This window comes from Hippocampus guttulatus, chromosome 15 (assembly GCF_054856545.1).
Source record: "Hippocampus guttulatus isolate MCC_2025c chromosome 15, RoL_Hgut_1.0, whole genome shotgun sequence".
In the NCBI taxonomy this organism is placed as follows: domain Eukaryota; kingdom Metazoa; phylum Chordata; class Actinopteri; order Syngnathiformes; family Syngnathidae; genus Hippocampus; species Hippocampus guttulatus.
The window spans coordinates 6,191,343-6,204,582 of NC_141275.1; the positions used below are offsets into that span (position 1 = coordinate 6,191,343).

Sequence of the window (13,240 nt, forward strand, 5' to 3'; positions counted from 1 at the left end):
CCATTTAGCAAAGGTTGACTGGGCCTCTGATGCTATCACCTCCGTCGATGCTGTAGTCTGGTTTCTCTTCTGGGGCATAGCTTCCAATTCAGCAGCAAATCACATCCATTTATCCCTTCATACTTTTTAATACACATCGCCATATGATATGCAGGGTTACGGGGGCTCACAGTCTATCACTGCTGACTGTGCGGCATGGATAAATAATCAATAGAAACAATGGACACACGGCACAAACAAGATGCCATTGTCATTATTTTATCTGGAGAAGAAGCGCACTTTTTTTCCAATCTACTCTGGTATTCCTGCGACAGTTACATGGAAGAGGGTTTTTCATAAAAGGCTCATACAGAATTTGGACCAAAGCGGGGGGAAGAGCAGAGAATGAATTCAATGAAATACAAATATCGGTTCGAGTGAAGTTGTGATGTTGTGGAAGACGTAAATAACAACAGAATACGCTAATTTGCAAATCCTTTTCAACCTATATTCATTTGCATACACTACAAAGACAAGATGGGTTCAAACTGATCAACATATTTTTTTTTTGTGTTAAATATTCATTCGTTTTGAATTTGATGCCTGCAACACATTCCAAAAAACTTGGGTGTGTGTATCACTGCGTCACCTTTACTTTGACCGTTGACCTACACGCAGTTAGCTTTTGGGAACCGAGGACACTAATTGTTGAAGCTTTAGAGTTGGAATTCTTTCATTCTTGTTTGATTATACATTCATCCATTTCAATTCTAAAATTGTCCTAGTTTGGGTCATGTGAGCTGGAATCTCCTCCAGCCGACTTTGGATAAGAACTGGGATACACCCTGGGATGCTCGACATTGATACATGTGGCCAAAAACGAACCCTTCATTCTGTTTTCCGTTTTCATCCGGACATTCCATGATGTTGTTAATGTGACGATGCTTTTGTATCCCCATCTTTCATCCGTGAGACGTTATGTAAAGTTCTCACCGTGTGCCCTTTTTGTAAAACGTATGTCAGAATTATACACCACATGGATGCTGATTATATTTACTTTGAACTCAACTTTGTGACAATCCCTTTTGAAAAGATCTGCTCTTTTACACGATTTGACCCGTTGGCTCATATTATTAGGTCACTGTGCTTATTTGTAGCATACAGCACATGTATCTTAAAACAATACGATATTTACAGTCAGTTTTCTATCAACCAATAGATGAAATAGTGACACTTTTGTGGTAAAAAGGTTGCATCTCAGGTCTTTAATTCAAATAAACGAGAGATCTCCAGGTCTCCAAAAGGAGGGTAAGACATACCCGTGAAACCTTTCAGTAGTCTTGACCGCGATGAAGACATAATGGAGCCTCGACAGTGTTCCGACTCGACGGTCATGGCCCCCGCCATGGGGCTGGTGGCTTGGGGCGGCCCGCTGGAGGGTGATGAAAGCGAGTTTTCATTCAAGCGAACGGACCCAGGGAGGTGCGCCCCACTCACTGAAATGTTTCCTACAGGCTTCACTATTTTATCCATTGGGACATATGAAATTGAAAATATGCTTCAGTATTGTTGTAAAACACAGTGTGTTCTAATGATATGGCGGCATTAGGTTAAATTCGGAAATGTCTTTATTTTTTGTGTGTGAAAGCTTCTTAGTATTAGACAATTTACAATCTGCCACTGCGCCACATCAGGCAATTCAAGTTTTGAATCGCCGCAAAACCAGTAGCTGAGACTTGCCCACTGGTGAAATTGTGTGGCAGACCCCACACACACCCAATTGCAGTAGTGGCTTAGACAGTTCGTTGGATCTCGCTTGGCCGTTCCGGATGCTGGAAGGGAAATGTGTATATACATTTTAGTACAATGTTCAGTGTGCGTCGTCCATATGAGGCCTCCATACAATGAGCTGAATACAGCCTTTTGTACATGAAATGATGTTATTTGGGGAAACACCTTCTTCTGTAAGTTGCCAGCCCTCTTAGGACTGATGTCATGCTTAGACCTATTTACCAAACATTGCTTAATTAATGCAGCTGAATGAGTCATTGTATTTTTGCTCGCATTTCACACTGTGTGTTCTGCTAACATTTTAAGTAAGCCTCACACCTGCCTTTGATAAAAATGTAGTATCGGAATTCATTCGTGCGAACTTGCACTTTTCTTAGTTCTCGCTGTGTGTTATGTGAATTGATAAGATTGTAATTGGCTAACTGTTTGAATTTTGTTAACGAGGCCTCCGGCAAATTGGCTCCTGTCCGTCACCGCAAAGCGACACAATCTGCTATATTTCTGCACACCTAGGGTTGACTTTGAAGATAAAATGCCACGTCTGATAACACTCGAGTCTCACCTCTTCGGGGCACGAACATTATTTTCTTTTTGTTCATTGCAGGCACAAAGTGCAAGAATAACTCTTATTGCAGACAGGTACCAAGTTAGAACAGGAACAGTATTGAAGAAACAATACAAGTTGAAGTGTTTTTTTAAAAGATGAATCCAAGAATGGGGGCGGAAAAAAAGTCACCACACCCTGTATTGTGAAAGCGAAAAGGAAAAAGTCTGCAGTGTCATACGAGTGTATTTCATTCGAGCCCTGGGCCTTTGTTTAAATCAATTGACTGAAGCTGGCTATATAAAGCCTCACAGCTGACAAAGCTATTAATAGAGAAACAACCGAGTCAGGAGGTGGGAGGAACTGCTTTAAGAGCTCAGAGACGCAATGATTACCACGGCACAGACTAAGATAGAGCTTCAAAAAGATTTCTGGTTACCATACACACATTGTTATACCAGAAATTTGGGGCAACCGGAATGCTTCTGGGTGGTTAAGTTCTGACGAGACATTGATCGTCTTTTTAAATAAATTGCAGGTTTGATCGCTATCCAAAGCCCTGATATATCTAAGGCGTATTCTTGAGCAAGATCCTGGGTGTGAATGAACTTAGCCTCGTAAGCAGTGAGCCAGATTTACTTCCTGGTCCTGGTTTACCGCTATACTGGTTTACCGTTCCGCCTCTGAAGCCAGGATGTTTGCTGGTCACCTTTGTCCCTCAAGCAACACTTCTGCCCGATTAATTGGCTTTGATAGGCAGAGTGTAGGGGGTAAAGATGTATTTATACTGTATGACTGGAGTGTCAATTTAAGTAAATACCTTGCAACAGAAAGCTAATGGGTGAAGTACTCACTTATACAGTACAGCGAAACAGAGAGCCACAACCTGACTGCACACATTTGTTCTTTCGGGTTGCTGCTGTTTCACTCCTCCGATTTGAGTGCTGTTGATGTTGGCAGCAGGCGTTTTGAATTGCAATCTTTGTCCTTTATTATGTGTCTAGACCTTCACTAAAAACTCAGGAAAGAGATGCATGCACATATCGACAAGCACCGCACACTTTATAATTGGGGCGGTACCTTTTGCTGTTGAAGAAATAACGCATTTTGTAATTTGTTTCGAAATGCCCTGTCCGACGGGACATGAAAACGGTTGTGGTCATTATAATAAAATCAAATACAGTGGACTCACACTGTTTGCAGGGAGTAGAGCGGAGTCCGATTGAATAGTTTTTAAAAATATGCAAATAGTCGCAGTCACAATGATTATATTTTCTGATCTTAATAGTTTAAACGGTAAATACAGTCGACCCCTGCATACTGCGGCTTCACATATTTGCAAGTTTTATTTTATCCATTTATTTTCGAATCCGCTTATCCTCACAAGGGTCGCGGGCGCGATGGAACCTATACCAGCCGTCTTCGGGCAGTAGGCGGGGTGCATCCTGATCTGGTTGCCAGCCAAACACAGAGCACACAAAGACGAACAACCATCCGCGCTCACGCTCACATCTAGAGTCAATTTCGAGTGTTTCATTAACCTGGCTTGCATGTTTTTGGAACGTGGGAGGAAACTGGGGCACCCGGAGAAAAACCACATAAGCAAAACAAACAACAACAAAAATAATAAGAGCCAGAACTGATTTTCAAAAATCACCAGGGATAGGCAAAAATAAATTTCTTAAATAGATGAATTTGTAAATGGCATACCGCAAATATGCGGGGGTGCTTTGTAACGTCAAAATTGAAGGCCAAAGTATAAGGATACAAGGCAATCCATCCTGCCCCTCAAGTTTGGTTTATTAGATTTGCAAGGATCAAATGCATGCTAACACGTCGATCCTATCGTTCCAACCGACCGTTATTACTGATAACCTGCCGTCTTTCATAATAAAATTAAACCACGGCATAATGTAAACAAGCCACAAAGTTAAAGAAATGTAAATGTAGTGTGCAGCACTGTGCTTTAACGGGGCTCCAGGCAGGCTTCTGTCAAAGTGTACTGGATCACTCAAGCACTTAAATCCGGTGTTTCACGGTAACATTAGTTTAGCATTGCAATTAGCATGGCTTCTCCGCATTTCACTCTTGTTAATTACTCCTCGTAATCCCTTTGTGAGAACGATACTTGGAAGAATCAACGTTTAGCCACAGTAGCCAGCTAAGGCTTAATGCTTGCTTGCTGCTCTGGCTTAAGTAGCATAGAACTTGCCTCGACTGCCTCAACCTGCTGACTATCTGCACGTAGGTGACTTAAATGCGTTACGTCACGCACGATCAGACCGGCGAAGCTTTTTGGGACTGCTTCTGCTGTTTAATTATCGGAAAGAAATGAGAAATCTGTTGGGTTTTGTTGGATATTTATTGTGTTTTATGAGGCACAAAATGCAAAGACTCGCAAATTACTGTGCACAAATGCTTTTTTCAGCCTTGTATAGTTTGAAGGAGCTGGGGGTTTTTTTTGCTTTTGCTGCGTTTGTTATTGCTCATTATTTCCCAAAGTAGTAGTTTTCATTATGTGTGCGTTCACCCACCTTGTAATTAATTTGTATGAACTGAATTTTGCACCATAACCTGAGGACAATAGATATTTAAAAAGACCATGTCAAAAAAGGGAATAAAAAGAAGCTGTTGAGTACAGTAGTCTGTTTGTTTGTCTATTGCTAATTCGCCACCTACTTCATGAAAAACGATGTGCTCATTGCTATCAACAATTGGGTTCTACCATTCTGTATCTGAATAAATAAATAATCAAATGTGTCAGATAAATCTAAAAAACAAATCATTTTTTGTCGTGGGCCACATTTTAGTTACTGTTTCCCTTGGAGGGCCATTATGACGGAAATCATATAAAGAAGCCAAGAATCACAGTTTATTCAACTATTGTTGAAGTTACTGGAATGAGGTGTTTGGCAACAAGAAAATGCTTACAATACCTCTTATTTATGACATGAGTGATAAATTTTGGAAAACATATCTTAGTAAGAATCACAGAAGTTGCCATGTTTGATTTGCTTTTACGGGCCACATAAAATGATGTGGCGGGCCATATCTGGCCCCTGGGCCTTGACTTTGAAACCTGTGTGTCATTCTGCAAGCTGTGGCTGAGTACTGCCGATCCTGTTATTAGGTTGCGGCTTTTGGCGTCACTAGCACAGTCACTTCTTCAGCTGTCGACCAGAAGTAGGTTTGCACTAAAATTAGACGATGCTTCACAACTCTTAACAGCCTGACTGCACTCAGTTGGGTAGAAGACAATTGGAAAATTCCAACACTTTATAAAAATAACTGCCAATAATTTGTAAGAATACTGCATCCTTCTGTCATTAAGTCATTAATTATATCCTTCCTAATTCCAATGTAAAAGCTTCCTCCTGATGAGTTGTAGTCATGTTACAAGCTCCGGGGAATCCCCATGGATTATTCGTTGTTTCTAGCCAGACACCGGGTAAGGAGGATCACTGATAATCAGTCACTCACAAATTGGTGGGGGGTGTCATGTTTCATATCACTACAGTTGGATAGTTACTCTCTTGTCAGACACTGGCTATGGTTCATCCAAAAATGGAATGAAATCATTTTAAGAATGGAATTTTTGCAATACAGTTTTCAAAACATTATTGGCACGATTTACATCTATGAATGGGCGGCCCGGTGGCCTGCGTAGGTTTTCTCCTACAGATCTGTTATGACTTGATAGACAGATGGCCATCCATATGCTCGTGCTGAGAGTGCCCTGCTGTGTATGATTCAAACCGGAAAAAAAATATACAGTCAATCTAAAAAAACAATATTCTCATCCAGTGGTCCAGTGGTTAGCACATCAACCTCACTGCAGAGGTCGTGGGTTCGATCCTGGCTCCGGCCTTCCTTTGCTTGTTCTCCCCAGCCGGGCCTGCGTGGGTTTTCTCCGGGTACTCTGGTTTCCTCCCACTTTCCAAAAACATGCATGGCAGGCTGATTGAACACTAAAAATTGTTCCTAGGGGTGAGTGTGAGCGCGGATGGCCGTTCGTCTCTGTGTGCCCTGCAATTGGCTGGCAACCGGTTCAGGGTGTCCCCCGCCGACTGCCCGAAGACGGCTGGGATAGGGTCCAGAACCCCCCGCGACCCTTGTGAGAATAAAGTGGATCGGAAAATGGATGGATGGATACATCTATGAATGTAAAATGCTTGACTTAGCCGATTTCTGCTTCTCATGTCAGGTTGTAGGAGAAACCCCGTGTGCGCCATTAGATGAATCTCCATCTACTTGTGAGAAGACTCCCGGAGAGGAGGAGGAGTTGGGGCTCCCAGTGACGCCCCTCTCGGGCCTTAGCCCGACTCCCCCCCATCAGGAGAAAAATTCAGAGGAGAGGCATCTTCACTATCTGGTCAGTAACCCCTGTAGCGGCTGAGAGCAAGATTTGACTTGTTCGAGCGTGATGTACACATTTCCAGTCCTACGTTCAGCTGCATGACATTGAAACTTATCAAGGGAGTTCAACCTGTTCTTGTTCGCAGCAGTGACTAGTATGAGTCCTTTTATGGGGATCCACATTTTTGCTATGAAATGAAATTCATTTGTTGAAAAATTGCTCATATTTGTTATACAGAGGTGTATTTCAAATGATTCATATAGGATGTCTGGATGGAAACTGAATGCTGTGTTTTCTGAAATTGTAAATGAAATATTGTTTTATTCATCACCCCAAAAAAATGATCAGATTTCGAGAATCTCACTTATGGTTTCCACGAGGTACCCCACCAAAACGATGTTTAGACCCATTCACGAGCCCGTATCAATTTCTCAGAATGATGATATAGCCAAATGAACTTGGTTTGCATTTGTTGGTATTCATTGTTGCCATTTTAGGAGAGTGAGCTGACAAAGAAGAGAAAAGAATGTGAAAATCTTGAGCATGAAGCAAAGAAGCGGCAGAAGAAATGCCTGGATTTGGTAAGTGATCATCTTTTTGTCCTTGTTATACTTAAGATCTGCATTAAACTTAAACCTTGACCGAGATTGTTTTATTCAAACCCTTTCTGGTGTTTCAATGACAGGAGAGCCGGCTTGAAGATGAGCAGGGCAAAAATGAGAAGCTAAAAGAGGAGGCAGATCTCCTCAGGAGGAAGGCACAGCTGCTCGACCAGGTTCGTGTCTGTATTGTCCGGCAAATTCATGTCTACGACTGTCTTACGGAGCATTTCTGACAAGCTAATACTTCATATGCCAACACGTTTTCGGAATAATGTTGAAGTTTGCTCTACAAGAAAAGCAATGACAATGAAGGACATTAAAATGATCATGTTTCACAGGCTCGAGTTGAGAATGAGGAGTTGAGGGAAGAACTCTCTAAAGTGACCGCTCAACACAATTCAGTTCTCGAGGAGAATCAGAGACTCTGTGCCAAACTGGAGAACCTAGAGCAGGTCCTAAAGGTGTACAATGGGCCTCAATTGCTTTTTAAAATTAAATCTGCACTGCTTTCTTCACTACTCACCACGAATATTTTGTCTTTTTGAGCAGCATATGCGAGAGGTCGCTGAGCGAAGGCAGCAGTTGGAATTGGAACATGAGCAGGCACTGGCTATCCTTAAGTTCAAGCAGGATGAAATCAAACGCTTACAACGGGTACGAAGCACAGCCTCCGCCATACCGTTTTGTTTAGGAAATGTTTTGCCCAGCAGGAGGCACCCTTTGGGCACGAATAAAGCCCCCTGGTTGTCTTAAAATTGCTTTGCCCGAAAATAACGTGTACACCGAACTCAAGCATCTTTGTCATTTTATTTTTTCTTTATTTTGTCTTTTTTTAAGGCTCAGTTATTTGCCAAGAGGGAACATGAAGGGGTGGTCCAGATGTTGGAGGTGAGGTTGTATTCCACTGGTATGATGTTTTGGGCAGGGGAGGTTGTGAACATACCAAATCTATAATGTATTGATTTTCTATATTGTATGGCCCTGTGATATCTCACCACAGGCAGACATATTTAGCTCTTACCTAATTGCTGTTTTAGACTTCCTATGTATTACATTAAAGCGCTAACTGACTCGTGACTTTTCAAGATACTTTTATTTTATTTCAAGTTTTCAGACCACACGAAGCAAAGTCATTTTTTTATTGAGTGTCTTTTCCTGTGCCTTGCACATAGCAACAGCGATCTGCTGCCTTAGCCAGTATCACATTGTCGACATAACACCGATGGTTGACATGAAACGTGTCATATCCCGTGTTAGTTTGCCGCCATGTTATTTTAGCCCATGGCACTTTGTTCTTTTAATGAATTGTGTATTTGATTTTAGGAGTTGATTCAGCTTGTGTTGCGGAGGGAGCTGGTAGAGTATAGCTGCCCCTATTATAATGCTACTTCCTGTTGCTTGGCTTCTTGGTTGAACATTCTGTCCCTTTATTTAACTCAAAAGCATCACTGTAGAAAGTCTCTGTCCTTCCTGAAAACATGAGTTGTGTAGCTACACTTGCATTGGCCATTATTTGACAGATTCAAGAAAACGAAAAAGGCAGAATTAATTATTTGCTAACAGCCAAGAAACATTCTGGTGAAACTGCATCTTGACAGGATTTTCTTGCTAACTCTGGCTCTTTAAGGTGTTTCCGAGTTTGTTGTTTCAGAAGCATGTATTTGAATTTCTTCCCTCCATTTTCTTTTTTATGTCTGTGCTAACCAGAGTACACTGGACTGCATGCAGGTACTGTTGACCTTTAACCTGCTTGAGCCCATGCACTGCAGTATTAATCTTCCCTTACGCACAATCCTCCCTAGTCTCTGTCGTTAAAATCACAATACCACTATAACCTCTATTTGCCCATCTGGCTCATTTCATTCTGGCCCAATATTTTTGGGTTATCAGCGTGAACCATATAAATTGAGACAGTCACATCATTTTGGTCGTTATGACTACAGTTTTTAAAAACGAATGTGATTATGCTATAATGCCAGACTGGGTCTCAACGTGTTAAAAACGAGCATCTTCAACTTAGTTTGTGCATCTCAGTATGCATGTAAAATGATGCTAGTGTAGGTGTTGCACACAGGAAATGTTCAGACTATTTTATGCGAATGCAACCAGGAAACCCTCACCGCAAGCCCAACCTTCACACCAACATCAGTGGTGCTTCAACTAGCTGAGTGTGTGTCTGACAAATCATACATCACCGTAATAGGGAAGAAAAATCTAAAAATCAAATCTACAGTGGTGGATAAAATAAACAGCTGTCACCAGACTCCTTCAAAGGCTGGTGGTCAACTACCTTTGAGTGGTTTAACGACCAGCAGCGAGAATGTAGTGCAGATAAATCATCTGCCTTGAACGCCATAAAACAACATTGTGGCGTTTGAGTACAATAATTGCAGGATTCAAATATTAAGATTGTCTGCAATTACTGGAGTGAAGTATGGGGTCAAATTCAGGAGCACTGTCACTTCTTTGTTGAATTTGACCGACATGAGTGCCCCCTTACTTTAGTTGCACTGTTTTCAGTTCTCTTTGTTTGCAACTGGGGATAACGAAAATGTGTGCGGCTGTGTGACTCCCCGATTTCGAAACCTCCTTTTGACTGACATAATGATCCAATCAATGTCATCAATTCTTTGGCTCAGTCAAAGGTGCGAGATCTGGAGGAGAAATGTCGCAGCCAGAGTGAACAGTTTGGCTTGTTGTCCCGAGAGTTGGAGAAGTTTCGACTGCAGGCCTCGAAGGCGAACCATGCCGGCGCCGGCCTTCTGAACCACCCCGGCTTCTCTCTTCTGACGAATGGAGTGGGCCTGTCAACAGAGCGAGGTAAATCACACAAACAAAGGCAAAAGCCACCCAACTGGAAGTATTAATTGTTCGGATTTGAAGTGAAATTGTATTATAGACTGTATTGTATTATAAAAAAGGACACAGTATTACATAAGTTGTTTTTTTTTGTAGCTCAGTTATAATCATCACTCTTTCGTTCTTTCTTTTTTTCTTAACTATTTAAAAAAAAATAAAAATCTGCCTTTCTAGGCATTTACAATGGACGTCATAGATTTTCTACCATTTATTAAAGGGGGAGGAAAGGCAAATAATTTCTTGCCAATATCATGTTTTATGTGGCCCCATGAGTCTAAACACGGTATCCTGATTAATATGCAGTTTGTTGAATACGATTTAAGCAGCAAAATCCCCCCCCCCATCCGTGGGGGTGGCCAACTTTCCATTTGCAGTCGAATGAGAATGACGACACATTTGCTCAAGAGTCAGGTGACGACTAATCACCTCAACTCGCGAACGTCACGACCAGACTCAGAAAAAGGATAAGTCGTTATTGGTTGTTGAGCAAATGTAATGTCATTTTCAATTGAGAGCAAGTGGCAAAATGGTTAAAAATACCGTAATCAAAATTGATTCACGAGAATGCCGTCTTTAGCCTCGTAGGGGCACATAGAATATATTGTTGTAAATCCTTTTTGTGACTTGACTTCTGTGTACAGTCAGATGAAAGGGTCTACAAACAGAGGTTCTTCATCTGGATTTGATCGTACCCCAGCGATTCGTTGAGCCTCTCTGTTGTTTTTGTGGTGCTTTGTGGTCGTCGAGAAACACACTCAGCGTGTGCGTCCGTTGTGGTCACCCAACTCATGTCATTGATGACGTCCCGCTGCGCTTGAGCTTCATGAGCTGCGTACTTTTCGGTTAGACGTTTTGCCGTGTTATGACTTTGTGAGCAATGCTTTTGCAAATGGTAGACAAAAGTAAAATGGAAGCAACGGAAATTGCCATATTGTATGTCAGGCAACAACAAAAGGCACATTTATTGGCAGTCAATAATCAATGTTTTGTGTGAAATTCCTGTTTAGTTTTTGAACATGGTGAAATTATGTGCCACTTATGCATTTTTCATTATATGCACTACTAAATTATTCCTTGTCCTAATGTTTATTCCAATTACAAAGGGTTTGGTGAATTCACATTTGAATCTTGGGGGTGGTGGGTTCACGACCACCACCAAGGTGAAGCACGACTGCTCCACAAGCATTTTTTGTTTCAGTCGATTTATATAATCGTTTTGTTTTCATTCATTAACTGTACTAATAGTATTAAGAGTAATATGTCACTGATAAAATGCCTTCATATAAAAAGGCTGCAGCTGCCTTTAATACAAATAACATGCTTATACTGTATTTCAGCTCTTTTCATCTCTACTCGTATTAATTGTGATGCAAGTACAGGATTGGTCTCATTTCTCCACGGTCGGGTGTTTCTGGCATGCCTGATGCTAATCTAACACCATCTGGCTTATACTGAACAGTCAATTTCTGGGCAAATCTGACAACTTCACATATCTGGCCCATACATCAAACGTCTTACCTGTTCATGTGTTTTAGACTGCACAGATGGCTCATGGGATATGGAGTCTCTGAGCGAAATAGCCTTCTGGAGTCTCGAGGGAGGTGACACTCTCTCATGCGCTGAGGGTAATGATCCGCTCGGTACTGTTGTTTTTTTTTTTTTTTTTGTCGCTCCTACTCATAATATATGGGAAAAAAAGCATGGCATGTTCAAACCCGTCATCTCATCTGCACTCAACACTGTCACGGAACTTGCATGGGACTCTGCTCAAGAGCTGAGGTGAAAACTGTCTGTGGAATCAGTTAAGCCCCTTAGCGATGCCGGTGTGACACATGCTACCACAAGGTAGTGTGACCTCTGACTACAGACAGATGGAGGCAGGATTTTTCTCCACTGTTTAATCAGTCAGGTTCAACCTTGAGTTTTTTTTATTTTTATTTTTATTTTTTGCATGTTAACCAGTGACCTCACCCACCTAGCCGCTCATGGATCCAACAGAGCTACCCACTGTGAGAGCGAAAGTGGATTGTGTATTACCGCTGTCCTCTCTGTCTCCCTCTCCCCGTTAGATGTGGCTGCTGCACTACGCATGGGGACCACCCCCTATGCTGCCGGGCTGTCCAGGGTGGAGCGCTCGCCGGTCACCAAGCATCGCGAACTTCCCACAATCAGTGTCAGCAAGTCAGCCTCGTCCTCCAGCAAGTCTGAGACGACAAACCTCACCCCAAAGTCGGAGACTCACCTTAGTCCGCACAAATCAAGCCCGTCACATGAGGTAGAAGAGTGCGGGCGTACAATGGTTAACTCAAGGCGAATCTGATGCATTTAATCACTGGGGTTCAGAAAGAGAGTTATATTAGCTGAATATACAGTATACAAGCTTTTCCATTCATGAAATTGTTTACAGGCTCTTGGGTTCTTGTGCTTAATGCGTATTGTGTGACAGACAGGTTAGGTCAGAGGTCTTATCATCCAGTCTACAGGGCTCCCTTCAATTCAATAAAGCTCATGTTTGGTAAAATAATCCACCTGCCACCGGATTATGTGGATCAAATTGTAGTAGTTGTAAAATGGTTTACCGGGAAGCTAAAAATATCCCCCTCGCTGTATAATGTGTTTCCTGATGAATGGAAATCGACCCTGCGGGTATTTTACAGACACTTTAAGACAGGGGTGTCAAACTCATTTTTGTCGCAGGCCACATTGTAGTCACAGTTTCCCTCAGAAGGCCATTATGACTGTGAAACCGTATAAATGTTTAATCACCTCCTCATATTATTAAAAATACAGTATACAATTAATAACTATTTTTGAAATCTAAAGTCGAGACAGGAGAGTTGTTTGTTCCACTGTTGTTCAAGTTTCTGTAATAATGTAAAACAAGAAAATGCTTGCAATAGCTCAACATGATTATTTACGACATATGACAATTTGAAATTTGGTACAGATTTTGGCATGCGTCAAGGAAGTTGCCCTGGTTGATTTGCTTTCGCGGGCCACATAAAATGATGTGGTGGGCCAGATCTGGCCCCCGGGCCTTGTGTTTGACACATGTGCATTAAGAGCATGTCACGGAAATAATGTTTAATTCAAGATTTTTCCTCTTAA

At 41.8% G+C, this 13,240-nt stretch overlaps 1 protein-coding gene across 1 annotated transcript in view; it reads left to right on the forward strand.

Moving 5' to 3' along the window:
- tspoap1 (TSPO associated protein 1) overlaps window positions 1-13,240 on the forward strand; it is a 52,476-nt gene that overhangs the window by 13,300 nt on the left and 25,936 nt on the right. The window contains exons 7-16 of the mRNA XM_086130391.1: window positions 6,519-6,686; window positions 7,169-7,252; window positions 7,357-7,446; window positions 7,612-7,734; window positions 7,823-7,927; window positions 8,111-8,161; window positions 8,597-8,629; window positions 9,913-10,093; window positions 11,668-11,757; window positions 12,202-12,407. Of these exons, the coding sequence (XP_085986517.1) occupies window positions 6,519-6,686; window positions 7,169-7,252; window positions 7,357-7,446; window positions 7,612-7,734; window positions 7,823-7,927; window positions 8,111-8,161; window positions 8,597-8,629; window positions 9,913-10,093; window positions 11,668-11,757; window positions 12,202-12,407 (1,131 nt within the window). The remainder of the gene's footprint in view (window positions 1-6,518; window positions 6,687-7,168; window positions 7,253-7,356; window positions 7,447-7,611; window positions 7,735-7,822; window positions 7,928-8,110; window positions 8,162-8,596; window positions 8,630-9,912; window positions 10,094-11,667; window positions 11,758-12,201; window positions 12,408-13,240) is intronic.